General features: G+C 43.9%; 1 protein-coding gene across 1 annotated transcript; it reads left to right on the top strand.

The window, feature by feature from the left end:
- Window positions 1-1,971: 1,971 nt before the first annotated feature.
- On the top strand, window positions 1,972-15,450 carry MAP1LC3B (microtubule associated protein 1 light chain 3 beta). The gene is made up of 4 exons (XM_075576435.1): window positions 1,972-2,131; window positions 10,585-10,640; window positions 12,248-12,354; window positions 13,722-15,450. The coding sequence occupies exons 1-4, from the start codon at window positions 2,092-2,094 to the stop codon at window positions 13,891-13,893; spliced, it is 375 nt and encodes a 124-aa protein (XP_075432550.1). The 5' UTR covers window positions 1,972-2,091; the 3' UTR covers window positions 13,894-15,450.
- Window positions 15,451-21,408: the final 5,958 nt, after the last annotated feature.

Here is a 21,408-nt window from a genome sequence, read left to right as displayed (position 1 = left end):
AACAATATATTTTAGAATACAAGAACTCCCTAAGGAATATGTTTGTTCATCAGAATACCAGCCTGTTCATTATGAGGATGATAAACATATTGTCCTGCATTAAATGGAATTTGGTAACCTACTAAGAAATATATATATATATATATATATATATATATATATATATATATATATATATATATATATATATACAGTGTTCGACAAACCTATACATAGGTGGCGAGTAGATTTTTTGGTGATTTGTCGACCACTATATATATATATATATACACCACTGCTTCAAGAAATACCTTTATTTCTAACTTTATGTTTGTATATAGTGCTAGCTGACACTGTACACAGTCCTGCAGGTACAATTAATCCCTGTCTCAGGTTTTGAGGATATCCCTGCTTCAGCAGTTTTCTCAATCAGTGGCTCGGTCAAAGACGGAGCCACTGATTGAACCACCTGTGCTGAAGCAGGGATATCCCCAATACCTGACCTGTTGGTGGCCATCGAGGACTGGAGTTGGCCACCCCTGGCTTAGAGGGTTATTGATTAAACTGCAATAGTGCCAATTGGGGCACGACCACACAGAAACGCCCATTGAAGTCAATGGGAGTTTCTGTGCGATAGTGTCCCGATTTGCACTATCGCCGTTACGAAACCAACACCAAAGTTACAACTCTGTGATATTCTATACAATAAATAACACGTGGCATGCCAATGGAGGGACACCTAATGGGAATGCCAATGGAGGGACACCTAATGGGAATGCCAATGGAGGGACACCTAATGGGAATGCCAATGGAGGGACACCTAATGGGAATGCCAATGGAGGGACACCTAATGGGAATGCCAATGGAGGGACACCTAATGGGAATGCCAATGGAGAGTCACCCTAATGGGAATGCCCATGGAGGGACACCTAATGGGAATGCCCATGGAGGGACACCTAATGGAAATGCTCATGGAGGGTCACCTAATGGGAATGCCAATGGAGGGACACCTAATGGGAATGCCAATGGAGGGTCACCTAATGGGAATGCCCATGGAGGGCCACCTAATGGGAATGCCCATGGAGGGTCACCTAATGGGAATGCCCATGGAGGGTCACCTAATGGGAATGCCAATGGAGGGACACCTAATGGGAATGCCCATGAAGGGACACCTAATGGAAATGCCCATGGAGGGTCACCTAATGGGAATGCCAATGGAGGGACACCTAATGGGAATGCCCACGGAGGGTCACCTAATGGAAATGCCCATGGAGGGTGACCTAATGGGAATGCCAATGGAGGGACACCTAATGGGAATGCCCATGAAGGGACACCTAATGAGAATGCCCACGGAAGGACACCTAATGGGAATGCCAATGGAGGGACACCTAATGAGAATGCCCACGGAAGGACACCTAATGGGAATGCCAATGGAGGGACACCTAATGGAAATGCCCACGGAGGGTCACCTAATGGGAATGCCCATGGAGGGTCACCTAATGGGAATGCCCACGGAGGGTCACCTAATGGGAATGCCCATGGAGGGTCACCTAATGGGAATGCCAATGGAGGGACACCTAATGGGAATGCCCATGGAGGGTCACCTAATGGGAATGCCAAAGGAGGGACACCTAATGGGAATGCCCATGAAGGGACACCTAATGAGAATGCCCATGAAGGGACACCTAATGAGAATGCCCACGGAAGGACACCTAATGGGAATGCCAATGGAGGGACACCTAATGGAAATGCCCACGGAGGGTCACCTAATGGGAATGCCCATGGAGGGTCACCTAATGGGAATGCCCATGGAGGGTCACCTAATGGGAATGCCAATGGAGGGTCACCTAATGGGAATGCCAATGGAGGGTCACCTAATGGGAATGTTAATGCGGAAACGCCTCGCATGGCCTTGCCTGGAGTGACGGGTGTGTGGGGTTGCCACATTCAAGATGGCGCCGGGAACCTCCCCGCGTGACGCTGCGGCTGACGTCACAGCCCCTGTGTTTTGTTTTGGGTGGCAGGGGAAGGCTCTGCATACAGCGCAGCGCCGGGCACAGGGACAGGAGGCGCTCAGCGGAGCCGGGGATCAGCGCAGAGCACACAGACAGGATGCCTTCCGAGAAGACCTTCAAGCAGAGAAGGACTTTGGGTAGGTCCCTTCACCAGCAGGGAGGTGCCAGCGGGGCCCCCTCATTTGGCAGGGCAGGGGGGACAGCTTGTCCCTGTAAGGTTGGCACGGCTTGGGTTATAACCCAGGCCCTTCCAGCACTTATATAGTTAAAGTCTGCACCCCACCCATTTTTTTTGGGGGGGGGAGAGTGATGTTTTTTTGGGCGGGGGTAGTGGTGGGTGGGGGGTCGTGGTGTGTTTTTTTGGGGGGAAGGAGGGGTTAGTGGTGTTGGGTTATTCCATTCTCCCCCCTACTACATGGCAGGCCGTTATAGTGCTAACACCCCAATATAGAGTCTGTGTAGCAAGGATGAGACTTAACACCTCCCTCCCCCATGGCATTGCAGGCCCTATTTAGGGTTAAATGGTGTCCCTCTCCACCCCCCTCTTTCCCCTGTAGGGAGTGGGTTGCATGGCAGGGCTGTGGGGGTTAAAAGAAGAGAATTCAATGTCTTCTGCAACTAGTGTACACAATGTATCTCACAGTGAGACATGTCAACAATGGGACCATGACAAAGGGGATACGTGTGTGTGTGTGTGTGTGTGTGTGTGTGTGTGTGTGTGTGTGTGTGTGTGTGTGTGTGTGTGTGTTTTGAAGTGGGAGTTATGTACACAGACATCTGGAGTATCAGTATGGCCCTGTATAAAAATGACACTGCTGGAATACAAGGCAAGGACAGAGACAGGATGAAGTCACCCTAACAGAAAAGCAGCTACTGCAGTGTGTGCTGGGGGATGGGATCAGCAGAGCAGACAACAACACCAAGGAATTAGGATCAATACCCTCATATCTTATGCACAGCTACTAAGGACCACTTTTATCAATGATATTATAAATGCTATAATTATGACTGTCATGCTCCCAAGAAAATACTCCATATCAACATGCTGCTCTGTACAGTAATGCTGAGCATCACACACACACACATTTATTTTTTCTTATGAAAAACGCTGCAGAACAATGTGTTGCTTGTCCCTTTGTCATGGAAGGGATTAAACAAGGACTCGTTGTACAGACCTTTTCCAGGTCTGCTATGTTGATATGTGGTGGTCAGCTCGCCTTGCCCACAGTAATACCCACCAGCAAAGTCATTTCTCAAAGTGGGGTTTTGTTTGTTAGTAATAGCAGGAATTATTAAGGGACCCTGGATGCCTGATCTTTTGGGTAGCAGAAGCCTTTGGATAATGCAGTTCTAGTTCTCACTGCTTTGTCCTGCAAGGGTTTTTAGTGTGGGCTGGGTGATCATAACATCTTACAATCCATGGCATTAAACCACATAGTATATGTACATTTCACACTCGCCTATATGAAGCCCCTCCTGAGTGTTTTCCAGGTCAACCCCCCCCCCCCTCCCCATGCTACCTGGCATCTGGGGGCAGATTGAGGTGGAATTAGAGGCAGCTCATATCTGGATAGGCTGCCAGTCTGAGTCGGGATGGGGAAGCCCGGATGACCAGCTTGTAATGCTCTTTGTGGGGTTTTCTGTTTTGCTAACAGCATAGGTAAAGCTGTACCATAAAAAACATGCCTTCAAACCATCCAAAAAGTGAGACACATGTCCCACCCCTGCAGCCGTAGCAGAGCACGATCGCAGGCATGTCACTGCTGTCCCCGAGGCAGAACATGAGCTGGTCTGCTTTTATTTTGGTCGTAGGACTTTGTTGGGTGGTTGCCTGGACTGTGTCAGGTCAGGAAATCCTTGTTTTTAAGTGGTTATCCCAAAGCAAGGGTGGCCAACTCCCGTCTTTAAGAGCCATCAACAGGTCAGGTTTTCGGGATATCCCTCAGTCAAAGACTGAGCCACCTGTGCTGAAGCAGGGATATCCCGAAAACCTGACCTGTTGATGGCCCTTAAAGACAGGAGTTGTCCCCTCCAACTACTAAGGGAATCATGCACAGAACTTACCCTAAAATGATGTATACTCAGAAATAGTTACGTAACCCTTTTTGCCATATCTATCCTATCTATCTCTCTCTCTCTGTAGGTAGACATTGCTTTGTATATGTTGTTCTTGGTCTCCGGCCCTGTTTTTCCTTCCAGCACCCTGCCAGTTAAATGAGCTCCCTTCCGTTGCATTAAGGGCTGTATGAAGTCATCCTGCAGTGGCTGCTGCAGGTTTTTTTTTTATTTTGATGCTCTTTCAAACCATAGTCTGCTCATGAGAGCAGTGAACCTCACCTCTCCCAGGAAATGGACGCTGCATGCAATGTAGCAGTTTGTTTAGATAACACAGATATATTATCCTATTTCTGACCTGAAAGTACTCTGTATAAGGCTAGTCTGGTGACCCCAGAGCTTTTCAAATTGGGAAGGGACAGGACTGGACTTGATATTGTAAAATCATCCTCTACATTTCTTGTAACAGACACATTTTGTGTTTATCCCAAAATCTATCGTTAATTAACTGTTTTAAAATACTCATGTGTCAGATTTGGATTTTTAAAAAAAGCATAATCCAAATGAGAACACTTAAATATGTCACTGGAATTAGTTCTCTTTGGTCGTAGGAGGGATTATCCCTTAAAAAAAATAATCTATTAAATGTCCTCTCATAGGAAGGCTGTGATTAAACCATATGGCCCAGCGTCTGTATCAGAGGGGGGCCAGCTTCAGTCCTAAAGGGCCACCAACAGGTCAGGTTTTAAGGATATCCCTGCTTCAGCACAGGTGGCTCAATCAGTGGCTGTTGGATTGAGCCACCTGTGCTGAAACAGGGACATCCTTAAAACCTGACCTGTTGGTGGACTTTGAGGACGGGAGTTGGCCACCCTGGCCTATGTTATTTGGTATTTGTTTTCAGATTCCTTGCCCCTGAAACAATTTAACAGCCCCTGTTATGCTGTCCACGGCCCTTCTTACCTTTCTCGTGTTGCTGTCTGGAGGTATTTACTTGTATGTTTTTTTTTAATATCACAGTTGGATATGGCTGTGTTTTGCTCTCCTACTAATGCTTTTGTAGTATGTTTAAGCTCTTCTTGTATCATTTCTACGGAGAAATAAAAAGTATGAATACAGTGATGTTTAAAAGTCCTTCGGTTTGGGTCTTTTGTTTAAATCTGCTGTTGACCAGTGACATTGTAACAGATATGCTGTGGATCCACCCACTTTTTTATTTGTAGGAGTTTGTGAAAATCGATTTCCTGCCAAATTGAGATCCCTCCAGCAGCAAACTGGTTATTTATATATTAGTGCAAGCTAACCCCCCCTATTTTGTGTGGAGTCTTGAGATTGGGGTTTGTTGCATCTCAGTGTGAACTTCGACCCTTCTCCGATTTTTGTTCACCGGACCGAAATCTTGATAGGTATGCCTGATTCATAGGTAAACAATGTGTTGAAGGATTCTTTATCGTTTAGTCCTGTGTGTGAGTACAAAGGACGAAGTGTCCAGCACGTGTTGTGAAGTTAGTCTGACCCCGCCCGTATTACGTTGGGACATTAGCGCTGTTTATCGTGGCAGGTAATTGCTTAATAACTGGTTGGGAAAATGACTGGAAGGCCTTGGAATGGATTTTTCACGTGACCGGAAGACGTCAGGACACCCCGAGTCATGCTTTCATTTTCAGCCCGATTGAATTATGACACCACAAAGTATTATAACGGGCTGACCTGTCACCAATAAGGCTCGCACCTCCGGGCTGCATTCCTGGGAGGGAATCACAATGGTACATACTATGACACTTAATGTTTGTGTCATGTGTTTGTTTCCTATAATTCACTGCTTCACCCAACTATGGCTGAACAGATATTGCTAATATGTGGCTGTTACTACTACAGGACGCATGTATGCATCGGAGCAATTATACTCTATACAAGGGGGGCTCAACCCCAGTCCTCAAGACCCCCCAGTAGGTCAGGGTGTAAGGATATCCCAGCATATCATTATTCAGGATATAAATACAGACACTGTTAATAATATTTTATTTTTTTTAAAAACCCACGTCCATTTCGACTTGGTGGGACCCTTTGACTGCCAAGATAACGTGATAATAATAATAGCATGTTCTTGTATAGCACTGCTAGTTTTACATAGCGCTCTAGAGACATTTTGCAGGCACAGGTCCCTGCCCTGTGCTGAGGCACAGAGAGATAAAGTGACTTGCCCAAGGTCACAAGGAGATGACACCGGGAATTGAACCAGGTTCCCCTGCACTCAGTGCCAGCCTGCGTCTTTACTCCCCGAGCCGCTCCTTCTCCCATAATGCTTTTATCCAGTTCCTATTGTCTTCTGTAATATGAAAGAAGCGTCCCATTTCCAGAGGGACATGTTTACACTTAGTATACATGTTGCATAATTACACTATGGCAGAAGGAGTTGATGGTACATAGGTGTCCCTAATACATAGTGCGGGAGAACCGAGACGGATGCTTCTTGGGATCCACTGAGATTCTTTTCTTTATTTATTTTTTTGGAATGGGCATTTGGTACTTTGTCCATCTCCCACCACAAGATGACCTCATAGTGTGGTCAGGAGTGATGGCCCACGGTCTCTCTCGCACTTTGCAGTGTGCTCGCGGAGCCGCTAAAGTCCTCAGAGCCACCAACTTGTCACGTCTTGAGGATATTCCTGCTATAGCACAGGTGGGTCAGTCGTTGACTGCGCCACTGATTGAGCCACCTGTGCTGAAGCAGGGATATCCTTAAACCCTGACTTGTTGGTGTGGCCCTTGAGGACTGGAGTTGGCCACCCCTTCCCTAAATACGACAGGATCCAAAATTCCATAGAGGAAGGGAAATTGCTTGAGGACATGTTTACTAAGTGGTGCTACGCTTGGCCTATTCAAGCAGAACAACACCAGCAGCACAAAAGTGTAAATATATAGATGGAGTCTCCGATTCCGACCCGCTCTCCAGGAACGCTCCGTGGGCAGTCCGCCGGCTGCCCGCAGGTGAATTTGTGCCCCCTCGCGGAAAACCAACAAGTAGATGGTTTTCCTATGGCTGCTTATGTGCAATATCATATAAAAGATTAATTTCCCTTTTTAGTGGATCATCTTGGAGCACGAGTTTAACAATATTTGCCCGGCGTAAAGAGGGCGCTTTATATAACGCTTTACCGGAGCACTGCTGATTTGCCCCTGACAGTACAAAGCTCAAGTACTGCAGCTATAAGGGCCGTTCTATACAGCGTGCCGCATGCTTTCAGTGTATATAGAGCCGGGAGCTGCAGGTAAGAGTGTGTGTGTGTATATGTTGTGTGAGTGTAAGTGTAAGGGGAGTGTAAGTAAGATTTTTTTAAATTTAAAAAAAGTTTAATAATTTTTTTTTTGTGTGTGCAATTATTTACACACACACACATCCATGCATACATACACACATACATACACATATACATACCAATACATACATTTGAGCGCAGGCAGCGGCGCGAAAAGATTAATTTCTTCATCTTCGCCGCTGTCTGCGGCTCCCCTCTCCCTGCCGTGCGCGCGCGTCCGGCACATCTATAGAAAGGCTGACTAACGTCAGCCAACTAAAAATCCGCACGCGCGCACGGCGCAGCACGCGCCCGGCGCAGCACGCGCCCGGAACTATAGAACATGTCTAACTTGTTCCGTTTCCACTTCAGTGTCAAAAATGCAGTCTCGTTACAATTTAATTTTTACAATTCAGTTTCTCCCTGGTTATTATTGTCATTGGAATAACATTGAATACAATGAGTGAAGCCTTTTCACCTTCCTTTTTTTAAAGCAGTTGTCCCTTAATTCAGGGGGGCTCAACTCCAATTGTCAAGCCCCCTCCCCCAACCGGTCAGGTTTTCAGGATATCCCTGCTTCAGCACAGGTGGCTCAATCAGAGGCTCAGTCTCTGAGCCACCTATGCTGAAGCTGGGGGTATCTAGAAAAGGGAAAAAGTGGCAGAGCACTACCACTCTGCCACTTTTTCCCTTTTCTACATTCTACCTACTGGACGGACGCACACCTGGACCCCTGGCACCGGAATACATGGACACTGCAGCACTAAAAGTGAGTTTTCTGCTTGCTACATGTTTCCATATTATGGATTTCAGGACATTTGTTACAATCTAGGGTGATTTATATGCTTACGGTTTCTGGTGTTATTGTGTATACAGTCTTAGGCCTCGTCCATGGTAAGCGCTTGCTTGCTGAAGCGTGCTGACGCTCGCTCATGCTTGGCACTGAGCCCCTACAGCCGCAATTAGAGCGGCTTTAGTAGGGGCTCGCCTACGCTTCCGCAAGCGTGCGGAAGCGTAGGTCTTAGCAGATTTTTAAATTCACACGCTTTCCGGAGCGCAGGGCCGGTCACGTGTGCGGTTTGCCCAATGAGGGTGAACCAGCTCCGTGACGTCACTGGCCCGCCCCCTGACGGTGCGCAGGGAAAGCACCCGCAAGGCCAGGGAAAGCACCCGCTTTCCCTGAGCCTCAGCGCGCCTCAGCACGCAAGCGAAGAGCCTGGCCGAGGCCTAACCCTGAGTGGTGAGTTTACCATCCAGGACCACACACCCAGTACCTGTCTTCAATCAAGCTTTACCTGGGGGTCATTGTATAAGTGTCCATTCTTTATCATTACAAACACTCTTCTGTTACTGGTCTTTAGTATTATGCATCCACATTCATTGCTGATGCTGGGGGTATCCTGAAAACCTGACCTGTTGGGAGGAGGTGGGGAGTGGCTTGGGGACTGGAGTTGAGCACCCCTGCCTTTATTTAAAACGTTTTGTGTTATCTTTTGATATCCGAAAGCCTAACACCAAAGAGAGTACAAACCAACAGCACTTAACGTTATACATTCGTCTTTCATTAGCGATCATTAATTGCCGTCTGTGATAGGTAATGACCATTGCAGAATGAAGTAAGCGACAATGGGTAGTTCGTTCTCAAATGGTTCCCAAGTCCATACTGTACTTCTGAGTGGCGCTGATGTTACTTCTGTTTTTTTACCACGATTACAGCTGCTGTTCACTGAATCGTGATTTCCTCTGATGGCCTCTTCTGGTCACATGGGAAATCTTCCATTAAGCTAGCCCATCACACAAAAACCATGGGAAGTCATTTCCGGGGTGCGCAAAGGGTTTAGCGCGGCAAACAAGCTGACTGTATCACCGGGTCATGGGGATCCTGGAGGGTCGGACCCTATAGTGTAGTGGCGATGTCTTAAAGCACCCAAAGGGTTAAATGTAGTCAAATCTCAGACCCGCGTAAATTTCACTAAATACTCAGGACTTTCATTATTGTACATTTATTTTTGTTGATTGAAGCCGGGGATCTCCGGAGCTGAACCCCATTAACTTTAGCTCCCGTCAGTCACCCCCTGCTTTTGGAGATGCTTGCCTCCGTATGGGGTGCTGGTAGCCACTCCAGCTGGGTTTGAAAGTTTAAATCTCAGGCGTCACGCGAGCCAATAGAAAGCTGAACCTGATGACGTCACGGCTCCCTATTGGCCCACAGGGCGTGGGAGCTTTGAGAAGCTGCCATAATGTGAACCCGGGTAGCCGAGCGGAGCAGCTACCGACACCTACTATGGAGGAAAGTATTTCCAAAAGCAGGTGGTCCCCAGAGCTGAAAAAATGGGGTTCAACTCCAGAGAACCCCTGCTTCGATCATGTTTATAAAAAAAAGTGCTTGGATTGGCGCTTTTAAAGCCTCACACATAACTTTAACACGCTCGCTATCCATTCTTCCGGCGATTTACTTTCATTTTTATACAGCAGTTTTGCAAATTATCAGATGTTTAACCACTTCTAAATTGGTTGACGTATCCTTTCATAGAGTTATTTGAACTGAGTGAGGCGTGAGCGGGTTCCCAATTTCTATCCCTAAGAACATTTATGGAGATCTTTAATTCTAACAAGGTGCTCTGACAAATCGTGTGGGGAGATGGTATGGGAAGGACGTTGGGGGATTTGGGTTTCACACGTGCCCGCTGTAACCTGCGCCCTATTGTAAGGCAGAGCAGGTAATATGATGATCTGAGGACAACAGGTGTACATAAGGAGTTCTCTGAGGTACACCAGCTGTTTAACAAACAATCAGCCACCGCAGCGTCTCGGATTATATGGGACTGGCAATATTATTTTTTTTATATGGCACTAAGAATATATTCTCTGACCTTGAACCCTTAATGCTCCGGCTCTAACTACAATCAAATGTTAATGAAACAAATCAAAGATCTTTTTGTGGTGAAACCTATTTCACAATACACTTCATCTTCTGTATTTGTAAGTGTTTATCCTAATTCTGTAACTGTGTAATTAGATTGTCAGCTCTTTGGATGCCCAGGAAAAACACGGGACATAGATGGTCATTTTGTATTCAGACGTATACATCAGATGAATTTGTTCAAATGTTTGTTGTCTTGACGACGGTCCTCTTACGGTTTGTCGGGGAGTAATCGTGATATTTTAGGTTATTGCACCGTAAATACAAATGAATTTTGCATTTTCTTTTAATACAAATAATTTTATTTTGCCAGAGCAAAGAGTGGAAGATGTGAGACTCATCCGGGACCAGCACCCAACGAAAATACCTGTAAGTAACATTGTATGAAGAGGGGCCTGTGACGTCACACAGTGTCCGTATTTAGCGGATGTGTAGAAAAGAACATGCAGTGTTAGACCGTGTAACTCGCGTAGGATAATGGCTTTATGGTGACCTGCCAGCTCCGTTTGACCTTGGGAAAGGTTATCTCTGCATGCTCATGCGCTGCACACATTAGATTGTAAGCTATGCCGGGCAAAGTTTCATCGTGGCTTGTTGTTCTGCTTTGGTCAATTCACTGGCAAATGGCCCCGCGCAAAAACAGCGTCTCCAGTACAAATGGATTTTTATTATTACAAACCGTTTGAATTTTTTTTTTAAATTTGCCCCCGTTGTATTTATTAGAATTTTTGGTTTTGTTTCATCCAAATAAGTTACCTTAATAACAGGGTAACATTAGTGGATACTGTATATATTTCCGCTCGGGGGTCCAGAGTTGGCGCTCACTAATGGGACTTTTTCGGCAAATGGCTTTTCACAGAAGCTTCCCCCCATTCAGTATGGGCCAACTTCTAATTGTCAGGGAAAGCTCGAGTGAAGTAAGTGGGGGGTAAAGGCTTCTCCGACAGGGAGGAGTCGCTTCACAGCGTATTGAATAAGGGCAGACAGACGGAGCACAGCACTGAGAACACTGGGAGGGAGATTTGAGCACAGTTTGCTCTTGCTAGCCTAGGTTCCTGGAAGGAGAAGGTCCTATCCCCCAACATAGATCACATTTCACTCTTGTCCAGATGGCTGTTACAGACACACACTCCAAGTCAGATGACTGCAGCTTATGCAATGCCGGGCATGTAGTGTTGCTCGGTCAGCAATTGGTCATTTCCACAAAGATGTCACAGTGGAATTTACATACAGTTCTTACAACACCGCGCGGCTGCACTTGGCAAACAGGAATTTCCTTCAGCAAAACAAACCGTGAACTTCTCGCAGCAATTCCTACTTTTACACACACGTTTTCTCACAGAACTCCAAGGCTCTCCTGCATTAGACTGGGCTATTTCTAGCTCCGGGGACCCTCCCGGCTTTAGAAAGGCTTTATCGTTCTTGTTGCTGATGTTGCCTCTCACATTTGGGATATCAAAATGGCTGCCGAATCAGACTTGTTCCCTGTGGGCCAATAGAAAGCCGCAATGCCATTACCCCGCTGGCGTTGTGGCTTCCTATTGGACAACTGTGGTAGCCATCTTTGGCAACCCAGAGACAATACCAACTGTAGTATTTCAGGCACCAGCAGTTTCCTGGCGTTAATAGCCCAGTTCTCTTCCTGAAGACCCCCTCCCTTTGAATTATGTGAAAACATTGATATCAAAATAAGGGGGTGCAGGCGTTCTTCTTTAAACACGGAGATTACAAGTTCCCAGGCAGGCCAAGAAATGGAAACGATGTTTTGCATAGATATAAACCGTGCTGATGAGATGGTCTGGTTACGTCCCCTCCAGCTCACATTGAAATGTACCGGTCATTACTGTGTGTGGAGCATTATTATCCCGCCTCGGCACACCTTCGCCACGGCGGGCGGCATTGGAAGGTCACCTCTTGCTCTTTGTGCTAGTGGGAATGCTGCCGTGTGCTCACACTGCTTCTCTTCCAATGTGCAGGTCATTATTGAGAGGTACAAGGGGGAGAAGCAGCTTCCCGTGCTGGACAAAACAAAGTTCCTGGTCCCGGATCATGTCAACATGAGCGAGCTTATCAAAATAATCAGGTACGGTGCGGGCGGGATTACATGCTGTTTATGGCGTTCTTACAGTAACCTTTCAATAAATATGCGAAATAGTTAATTTTTCTGAATCCTTCTAATATTATTGCCGGAGAAAAAATATTGGATTTTCTGCAGGACATATTTAAAACTACAGACCAAGCAATATCCTACATGTGTGTTTTTTTTTTTAAATAAATCCGTTCTGTACTATGGGAAAATACTTGTAGCATTTAAAAAAAACTCTGAATGACATTTTGTATGTATTATAATGTAATGAGCATTTTTTGTTTCTATAGCAACCATTTACAAAGTCACATCCCCTTCCTCTTCTGAAACAGGCTCTGGCACAACCCTTTGTGAGCCCTGCCCTCTCTCTAGCAGTGCACCAATTGTATCTAGTGAGTGCCTGGTCACATGATCTTCCCCACAGAACTTTGCATCTTTGGTCCTCTTCTGCTGCACTGAGAGCCATTTAGTGAACCCCCGAGCCGAATCTTCGCCGATCGGTCACAGGAGAACGGATCGATCGGCAACTTAGCTAATTACTTATTGTGTGGATTGTATTGATGCACATATTAAAGGGGGAAGATCCGCAGCTTGCACAGCTGCTTTAAGATGGCTGCATCTTCCCGTTTAGCATAACTGGTTCATTTGCTGTAAGTTTGTGTCAATAAATATTGACACTTGTATGAGAAGTTGTTGAAACAGCACAAGGAAGCCTCAAAAGTCCTTGTTTAACCCTTCTGCTGCCAGCAAGATACGACCAGCTTTAAGTGCTTCACTTTGCTTTCCTGCAGGTGTTAAAAATAGTGCAAAGCCGCGGCTGTGGAGAGCGTTTAGCAGAGTTTTTGACGCCCTTTTTGTAAGAGAATACTTTGAAAGCGGCAATCCAAGTTGGAGTTTTGTTAAATTATTTTTTTAACATGGGATTGAAGCAGGGGGTCTCCGGAGCTGAACCCCGTAAATTTCAGCACCGGGGACCCCCTGCTTCCGGAGATACCTCCGTAAGGGGGCGGTAGCCGCTCCGCTAGCAGGGATCACTTAATGGTGGAGCTTCAAAGCTGCTGCGGCCAAATAGGAAGCCGCGGCGTCATCGCGTTCAGCTTCCTAATAGCCCGAGTGACGCTTGACCTTTAAACTTTGCCGACATACCCGCACCCCATACGGAGAGGTCTGTACCTCGGGAAGCAAGGTGTCCCCGCAGCTGAAAATAATGGGGTTCAACTTCGGAGACCCCCCCTGCTTCAAACCTGTGTTATTACACTACCGCAGAACAATAAAATAAAAAGCATGAATTGCTCCTTTAAAACGCCTTGGCCTGGAAGTCCGGGATTGTAACCGCTGCGCTGTGGCTTTCTCTTATCTTGCAGGAGACGCCTGCAGTTAAATTCCAACCAGGCTTTCTTCCTGCTGGTGAACGGGCACAGCATGGTGAGCGTCTCCACACCGATTTCTGAGGTGTACGAACGAGAAAAGGATGAAGACGGCTTCCTGTACATGGTGTACGCCTCGCAGGAGACATTCGGAATGAAATCGGCGTAAACAAAAAACTACCCAGCTTCACTTGGTTTTTTTTTTTTTTTTTTTTAATTCCTCTTTATTCCTCGGTTGAACCCAGGAAAAAAAGAAGCATATCTTCTCTCCCCCCCCCCCCCCAAAAAAAAATAAAATATATATATATATATATATATATATATATATATATACACACACACTACCCATAAAGTTAGATCAGTTTTAATAAGGCTCTTACGGAATATTAAAAAAACCTACTTGCTTTTCTTTCCAATTGCTCCAAATTAAATATCTGAACCGAACTGGAAAGCCAGACAATGTTATGTTGTGTAGCGAATACCTTTTTATTCTATCATTTAAAAAAAAAAAAAAAAAAGCAACACCTTTTTACTGACGCTAACACACCGGGTTGGGGGGCGGAACAGATCAGGAGGTGATGATGTGCTTTTCACATCTTCGTTCACAACTTAAGTTCTGACGTGGGTTATTCGTGAAACTGTGGTAGTGTCGATCGGGGCACTGATCATCTGTCGCACGGGAACTCCAGTGGACTTTTAAACTATGGCAGTTTGCTGAATAACCCGCCATGTCTCTGTAGCAGCTACAATAGAGAATTGCATTGTATAATAATCATCCCTTTTTTTTTTTTTTACGCAAGCTAATTCAACATATTGCTCAGTGATGCCACGGGGTCCTTCCACAGCAGGGAATGCAAACGTGTCATACAATGCACATTGTGCCCTGTCTCTCGCACTTGCCTACTATAGTGGAAATAATGTTTATTTTACTGGCATTTTGGGAAACAAACATGTGAATAAGCTGAGCGCTGTCTTTTCGGCACTTAAAGGGGTTAACATAAAACGAAGGCGAAGCGGATGACCCAACTTAACTTGCTTTGACACATGGACCTGTAACCGCGAAGGTGCTGCCGATGTACATCAGTCCCCGCTTTGCTGCCGTAATTATCTACATGGTCAAATCAAATAGAATCCTAACCAAGTGTATGTAAGTCGCACAGCTTCATTACAAGAGGTCTATATACAGCTTCATTACAAGAGGTCTATATATTGTTCACTAACACTTTATTTTTTTTGGAATGTCATGAATGAAAGAAAAGTGGTTTAAACCATCACATGGTCTTCGTGAAATGGTACATTAAGAGCAGGACATTGTAGAAGTGTGTGGCATGTTTAAAATGTACCTATATTCACCTGGACTCAGAGAGAGACTGGGAAGGATTCATCCTTGAATATTTAAATAAGAAAAATACATTTGTTAGTCGTAATTCTGAAAGGGTGAGTGGTCTATAAAAATATAATAAAAACGCAACATATTGCTAATTTTCAGCATTCTGCACTAGAGCATTTTAATTTACTTTTGGACATTAACCTTTTGCACGCATCTTTCTCCTAATTGTTTTTATTTTGCCATTTTTTAGCCTTGTAAGTTTCACTAGATAAGACTAACTTGCTTAGACTTGTTCAATATCGATATGCTTATCATATTTTCCGTCTTGAACTTGGTATAGCAGTTGTTGCAGTTCTTGTTATTCCTGTATAAATAAAGCTTTTTTTTTTAAATATAAAGATGTTGCAGCTATGTGGATGGGTTATAACCATAAGTGATCCTCGTTATACGTTGTTTCGTTTTATGCCGAACGCATTATCCGACGAATCGCAATGCATTCAGCAGAACGCATTATCCGACGAATCGCAATGCATTCAGCAGAACGCATTATCCGACGAATCGCAATGCATTCAGCGGAACGCATTATCCAACGCTCTCCGCTGGCGATTAACATGGGACTCGCATGTTGACGTTTTCACTACGCTGGCACTTTGCAGAACTGATTCCGTCGGATAACCGAGGACCGCCTCTGTAATTATATAAATGAATTTTGCCTTTTGACTTTTTTTTAATGCTGTGCCATCAGAACAGAACGTACAGCATCCCATTAAAATGCCAAATTGAGTGTTATTCATTGAAGTTCAAGCCAATGAGAAAGCAGATCGTGGAAGTATGGTTCTTTATTCCACAGCGAGCTGGAAAGTGCAGCAGAAGTTCTTTTCAGTTCTCGAGAACTGGTTTCTTATTGGCTAGAATTCCCGTGTTCTAAAATGAGTTACAATACAATCTAGAACATAAATGGAACGGTCACATTACAGCTGGTTTCACCATGTCTTGTCTGGCTATTCAGTGCAATAGAAATGGCGTCACAGTGATGGGCGCGTCATGGGTCACTCTCTAGAATACGGCATTGATAATATACCTCACATACAAACTTACTGTAATACCTGTACTAGCTGCGGCCTTCTACGGTTATCTCTTTAAATAAATGGTTTACCACTGCTACTTAAAAGCAGCCCCCTAATGAGTTAAAATCAATGTTATCTTGCCCCCTCATGATTTCCTGCTCTTTGGGGGGAGAAAAAGCTTTTTTTTTTAGTGTTCACAATAATGATTTTCTTACTCGCTACCTTCTGAGGCTACTGGGGGCTGGGGAAGGATTCATTTTAACCTGCCGCACACGTAATATTTCACTCGCTTAATCTCCTGAATGAAGAATAAGATAAATAAATACAGGACATTTAACGGGGGGGAAAAAATTGCAAACGGCTGCTTCAAATGTTGGTTAACTGATCTGTACTGCAGATGGAAAATTAAATCGATATGGTGATATCGATCACTATATAGGAAACCTCGTTGGGCCTGAGTTAAAAAAAAAAACCAACCACTTGATAATGTATTAACCTGCAAGTACCCGCAGGGGACAGGAAGGCATGCATAATGCATGTCTTAGCACTCATGGCAACAAAATGGTGACCGCCCCCACTTCTCCATAGGGGGGGCCTGACCACCCACCCTGGGACAGCAACTACCCCCATTCTAACAAGGCCTATATTCCTATTGGCTAACGAGGGCAAATAGGTAGGGAGTGCACCAACCCATAAATTAATCATTACAGAAAGCACTAAAAGAAAGGCGGCATTTACCTTTTGGGTACCACAGCCATCAAGAAGACCTGCCTTTATAACCAGCGCAGTTACCAAGGACTAATTCATAACGCCTATCCATTTATACCTGGTATATATTGCTATTTAATATGTCCCTGGTAGGAACAATAAAGTCAGAGTCTTGAGACACATTGGCAGTAGGTCTTTTGCTGCGGCAGTAGGTGTTTAAGTTGAATCAGTAGAATTTGTCCTTAAGCAATACACCAATTTACTGGCTGTTACACTGACCCACATCATCCCAACAAATAACATTCAAATGATCCGGATTGTGGAGTAAAATAGCTGGGATGCTTTCTAATAAAATCAGTGCAGCACAACAGGTAACTCCACAATGTAGTATAGTGCAAGTCAAAAAGGAATACATTTCCTTTAATATATCAGTAACAAAATGACCATATTTCTGATTAAACGGGATAACTTCCAGCGTCGGCAGGTGCTTTATGGCAGAATATTGCTGGAATTTACAAAAGATCTACAAAACATTAAGAATATTGTCACACGAAACATAAAAGGGATCCTGCGCACTCGTGGAGAGACACTGCGCAGAATGGAATATTTACTCAAAATATATAAATCACACTAGATCAAGTAGATCTATACAAATGGTGGCGAAAAGCTAAAGAGGATGAGAGCAATGAATACTTCGCATGAGCTCATAAGTAGGATCCAGGACAACGCGGGCAATTAAAAATTGCATTGGTAAAGGGGCGGATCACTGGGAGGCGTGACAAAAAGGATAGGGGAAAAAAACGTCAAAATGGGGATGCGGGAAGGAGGGGGGGGGAGGAAGGTACAAGAGGGGTGGAAACAAACAAAATAAAAGCTTTGTCGCTACCATTATGAGCTCCCCATTTGTATAGATTGAGTAAATATTCCATTTTGATTGACATTCTGCGCAGCGTCTCTTTCCCCGAGTGCGCGCGATCCCTTTTGTTTAGTGTGTTGCTATTATCTAGGGACTCGGGCGCTCGTGGGTTCCACGCTCCTCCTATTCTGCTTTATCATTTTTCCATTGGTGTGCTGATTCTCACCACTACATTAAGAATATTGTCATTTCCACATAAGACAGCCCTTAAAGCAGTCCAGAGACGGGTAAAGATGTGGTGGCAAAACTGTGCTGGCCAGAAAATGGCCTCTGGTGCTGCCCACACCTTTTCCCAACATACTGTATGTATGAAACATAACATGCAAACTTCTTAGTCAGATCTAGGACTATGAAGGGAGAAATCACTTTGCTTTCATGGAGGGCATTCAGCACAATTACAAAACATACAGAACCCCCATAAGCTCATATTGAACCCCCAAAATACCCACAACATATATATATGCGTGTAGGTGTCAAAGAGGAGTGCTACTGAGCATGGCAATATATATTTAAAACCAGAGACAGAACATGAAACACAGAGGCTTATGGGGGTTCTGTATGTTTTGCAATTCTGTTCAGCTGTTCCTAGCTGATTTGGAGGGTGGCTCCTCCTTCCCAGGTTTAAAGCTCACCCCCTCCCACTTTTAAATGGTTAAAGCTCACTCCATTTCACCTTCCACACTCATGGGAACTTGCATGCAGTTTGATTGCGACAAATCTAATAGAGTGCTTTTCCTGGTATTGTACAGGTTAATAAGAGCTTCAAATCAGACTTAGAACTATGCAACTAATTTTGACAGATTTATTATAAATCATTCTTCCTGGTAATGTACAGGTTATTAAGAATTTATATTAGTGTTAGGACCCTTGAGAAGTGGTCTGCCTTGGAGGGGCTCAAGGGCTTACGACACTTTGGCCAAAGAGTTAAACTAAAAGACCATTTTATTCAAAATATATCTTTCTATATATCTATATCTATATATATATATATATAGGCACTGTACCGTGTATCTGTGTTAATGGATGTGTTATGTTAATGGATGTAGCACTGAGCTCTGTCTGTGTTTCATGTTCTGTCTCTGGTTTTAAATGTTCAGCACAATTAGCGGAGAATGCTACATGGCCAAGGCAAGTGCCACGGAGCTCCCGTGCTCAACGAATGAAACCAGACAGGTGTTTAGCTCACTCCTGCACTGTTTGAGTTATGGAATACATGGAAACTGGACACTTGACGTCTGGTCACCGTGAACCGTGAAGAGCGATAAGCCGGAAATACTGGGGAAAAATGTCTTTGTGATGCCACAATCTCATTATTTAACTGTAAAATGTATGCAGACTAAATAAATTCATTTATGTCCAGACAAAAATAAAAAGCATTGAACAGTCAAAAGAAACAAAAACAGTTAGATCTTTCCTTTGTTTTTTAAAAAATTTTTTATAAACAATATTTTATCTTCAGTACATAAAATTTACTTAGATAAAAACGTCATTCTAAAAATTTACACTTTTACCTTTTTAACAAAGTATAATAAAAACATTAAAAAAAATCCAATAACCGAATACTTGACATTTACAATTCAAAGTCAAATGAGCTGATTATTAAATATTTACAGAACTACAATACCTTTAGAAATATTTATAAAGTCACATGCACATTTTGTAATACTGTCATTGAATTAACTTGCTTTAAGCAAAATGGCTCAAAATGTAGAGATCACATCCACAAGAAGAAATGGTTTATTCTCGCTTTCCCCCCCCCTTTCTGTAGGTGAATGAACGAACATCACCATCTGCAATAGGTCGGGATTAAGTCTTCCTTGCTGTACAATGCACACGCGTTTTATGAAAGAATAGAAACCAAAAATAAGAACGTAAAGCATTGGTTACAACAAAAGACTGCAGAGCCTAAAACAAGAGCACGTCCAGTATTAGGTTTCCCTCTTGTTACTACTTTTAGTGGAGGAGAGCGAGTAGGGGGTATGATACATTTATTGGACCAACACGTAGTTGATATGTTACAAACTTTCCAACATCTCAGGGTTCTTCATTGGGGATACTGATGAAGGACCCGGAGAGGTTCGTAAGCTTGTAACATATCAACTACAAACCAATTCCACAGCATACCCGATGAAGGATCATCAGGGTGCTGAACCCGAGTGGTTCGAAAGCTTGTAACATACGAACTACTTGTTGGTCCAATAAGAGGTCTCATATCGCCTACTCTCCCTCCCTCCTTTGTTACTACATGGAAGAAAGGGACCAACACGCCCCCACCCCCCCCCCCCCTTCCTGTAAAAGATTTGCTATCTTGGGAAAGAAAATGTTTCATCCCTGTGCAAAAAGGATTAAAGAAAATGGGTCCTCTATGCCGCATTACACATTTTTAAGGTGCAGATGGGATGGCAAAGTACCCCGCGTGCATTAGTTACCCTCAAACCTCCCCCTTGAGATGATTTGATGGCAGACAAACTATTGACACACACGCACACACCAAAAAAAAAAAAAAAGATGAAAAGGCGAAGATGCATTGCAACAAAAACACATTTAATAGCTTTAAACTGTAGAAAACTTTAAAATGTTCATTCAGGCTTTTGGGAATAATGAAAGAAATATACAGACATTGGGTTTCCTAGTGATGTTACAGTGGAACCAACGATTAGCAAAATTATACATTTAGGAAACTTACCTAAAAACTATGCCGACAAAAGCAAAAGGTCACCTATACAAAAAGGCCATTTAAGAGTACAACATTTGGTTGTGTTTCACCTTCACTAGGCTCGAGTGCTGGCGGTTGACAGATCATTTCACATGGCTAATTTATATACCTTTAGCATTTTATCCTATCGATTCTGATGGAACACACAACGGATCTTATTTGATCTTAATCAAATAAATTATTGAAATGAAAGCAAAATAAGTTTTTTTTTTAAATGGTCATCATACATTAGTAAATATCACAAGACAGGAGAAAGGAAGAGGCACACAAATTGTAGTGTAATCAAATGATTTTCAAATGTATCGAGGTGTTTGGTCTGAGGAAGGGACTGCTTGTCCTGAAACGTTACTATTGTTAGCTCTGATGCATTAATACATTTGAAAATCATTTGATTACACTACGATTTGTGTGCCTCTTCCTCTCTCCTATCTTGCTATTACTTTGGATCCAGCTTTGGGACGCCAGGATCAACGGAAGGTGAGCACCAAATATAAACACCTTGAGAAATTATTTCCTTAAACAGTGGTGTGCCACTTATAATCTCTTTTGTATTAGTAAATATCACAGAATGATTTCTCTAGTTTCAGATATTTCACAGACTAAGCAAATTATTCTGATGTTAAAATAGCAGAATGACCCTTTTACGGCCTTAGGGGTGTACAAAGCATGCCATACAAAGTAATGCCTTTCTTACTCTTTTCAAATGAAATGGAATACAAATTGTTCTATTTCACAGTCGCGATGTCATCGAAGAAAGCATCGCAGTTTAAAAAAAGCTGCTCAAACGCACACAATGAAAATGACAGAACCGAGAGTGTAGTAATGAAGGGGACAGTGAGCAAAGCATGCTGCTGCAATGGGGTTCCTCTGCTGATGGGCTCATGTCTCTTCCTGCCCCTTTTAATGGATGTAAAAGTTTACACCAGGGGCGGCCAACTCCAGTCCTC

The sequence above is a fragment of the Ascaphus truei genome, chromosome 19, assembly GCF_040206685.1.
Source record: "Ascaphus truei isolate aAscTru1 chromosome 19, aAscTru1.hap1, whole genome shotgun sequence".
Taxonomy (NCBI): Eukaryota; Metazoa; Chordata; class Amphibia; order Anura; family Ascaphidae; genus Ascaphus; species Ascaphus truei.
This window is presented reverse-complemented; position numbering and strand designations above follow the sequence as displayed.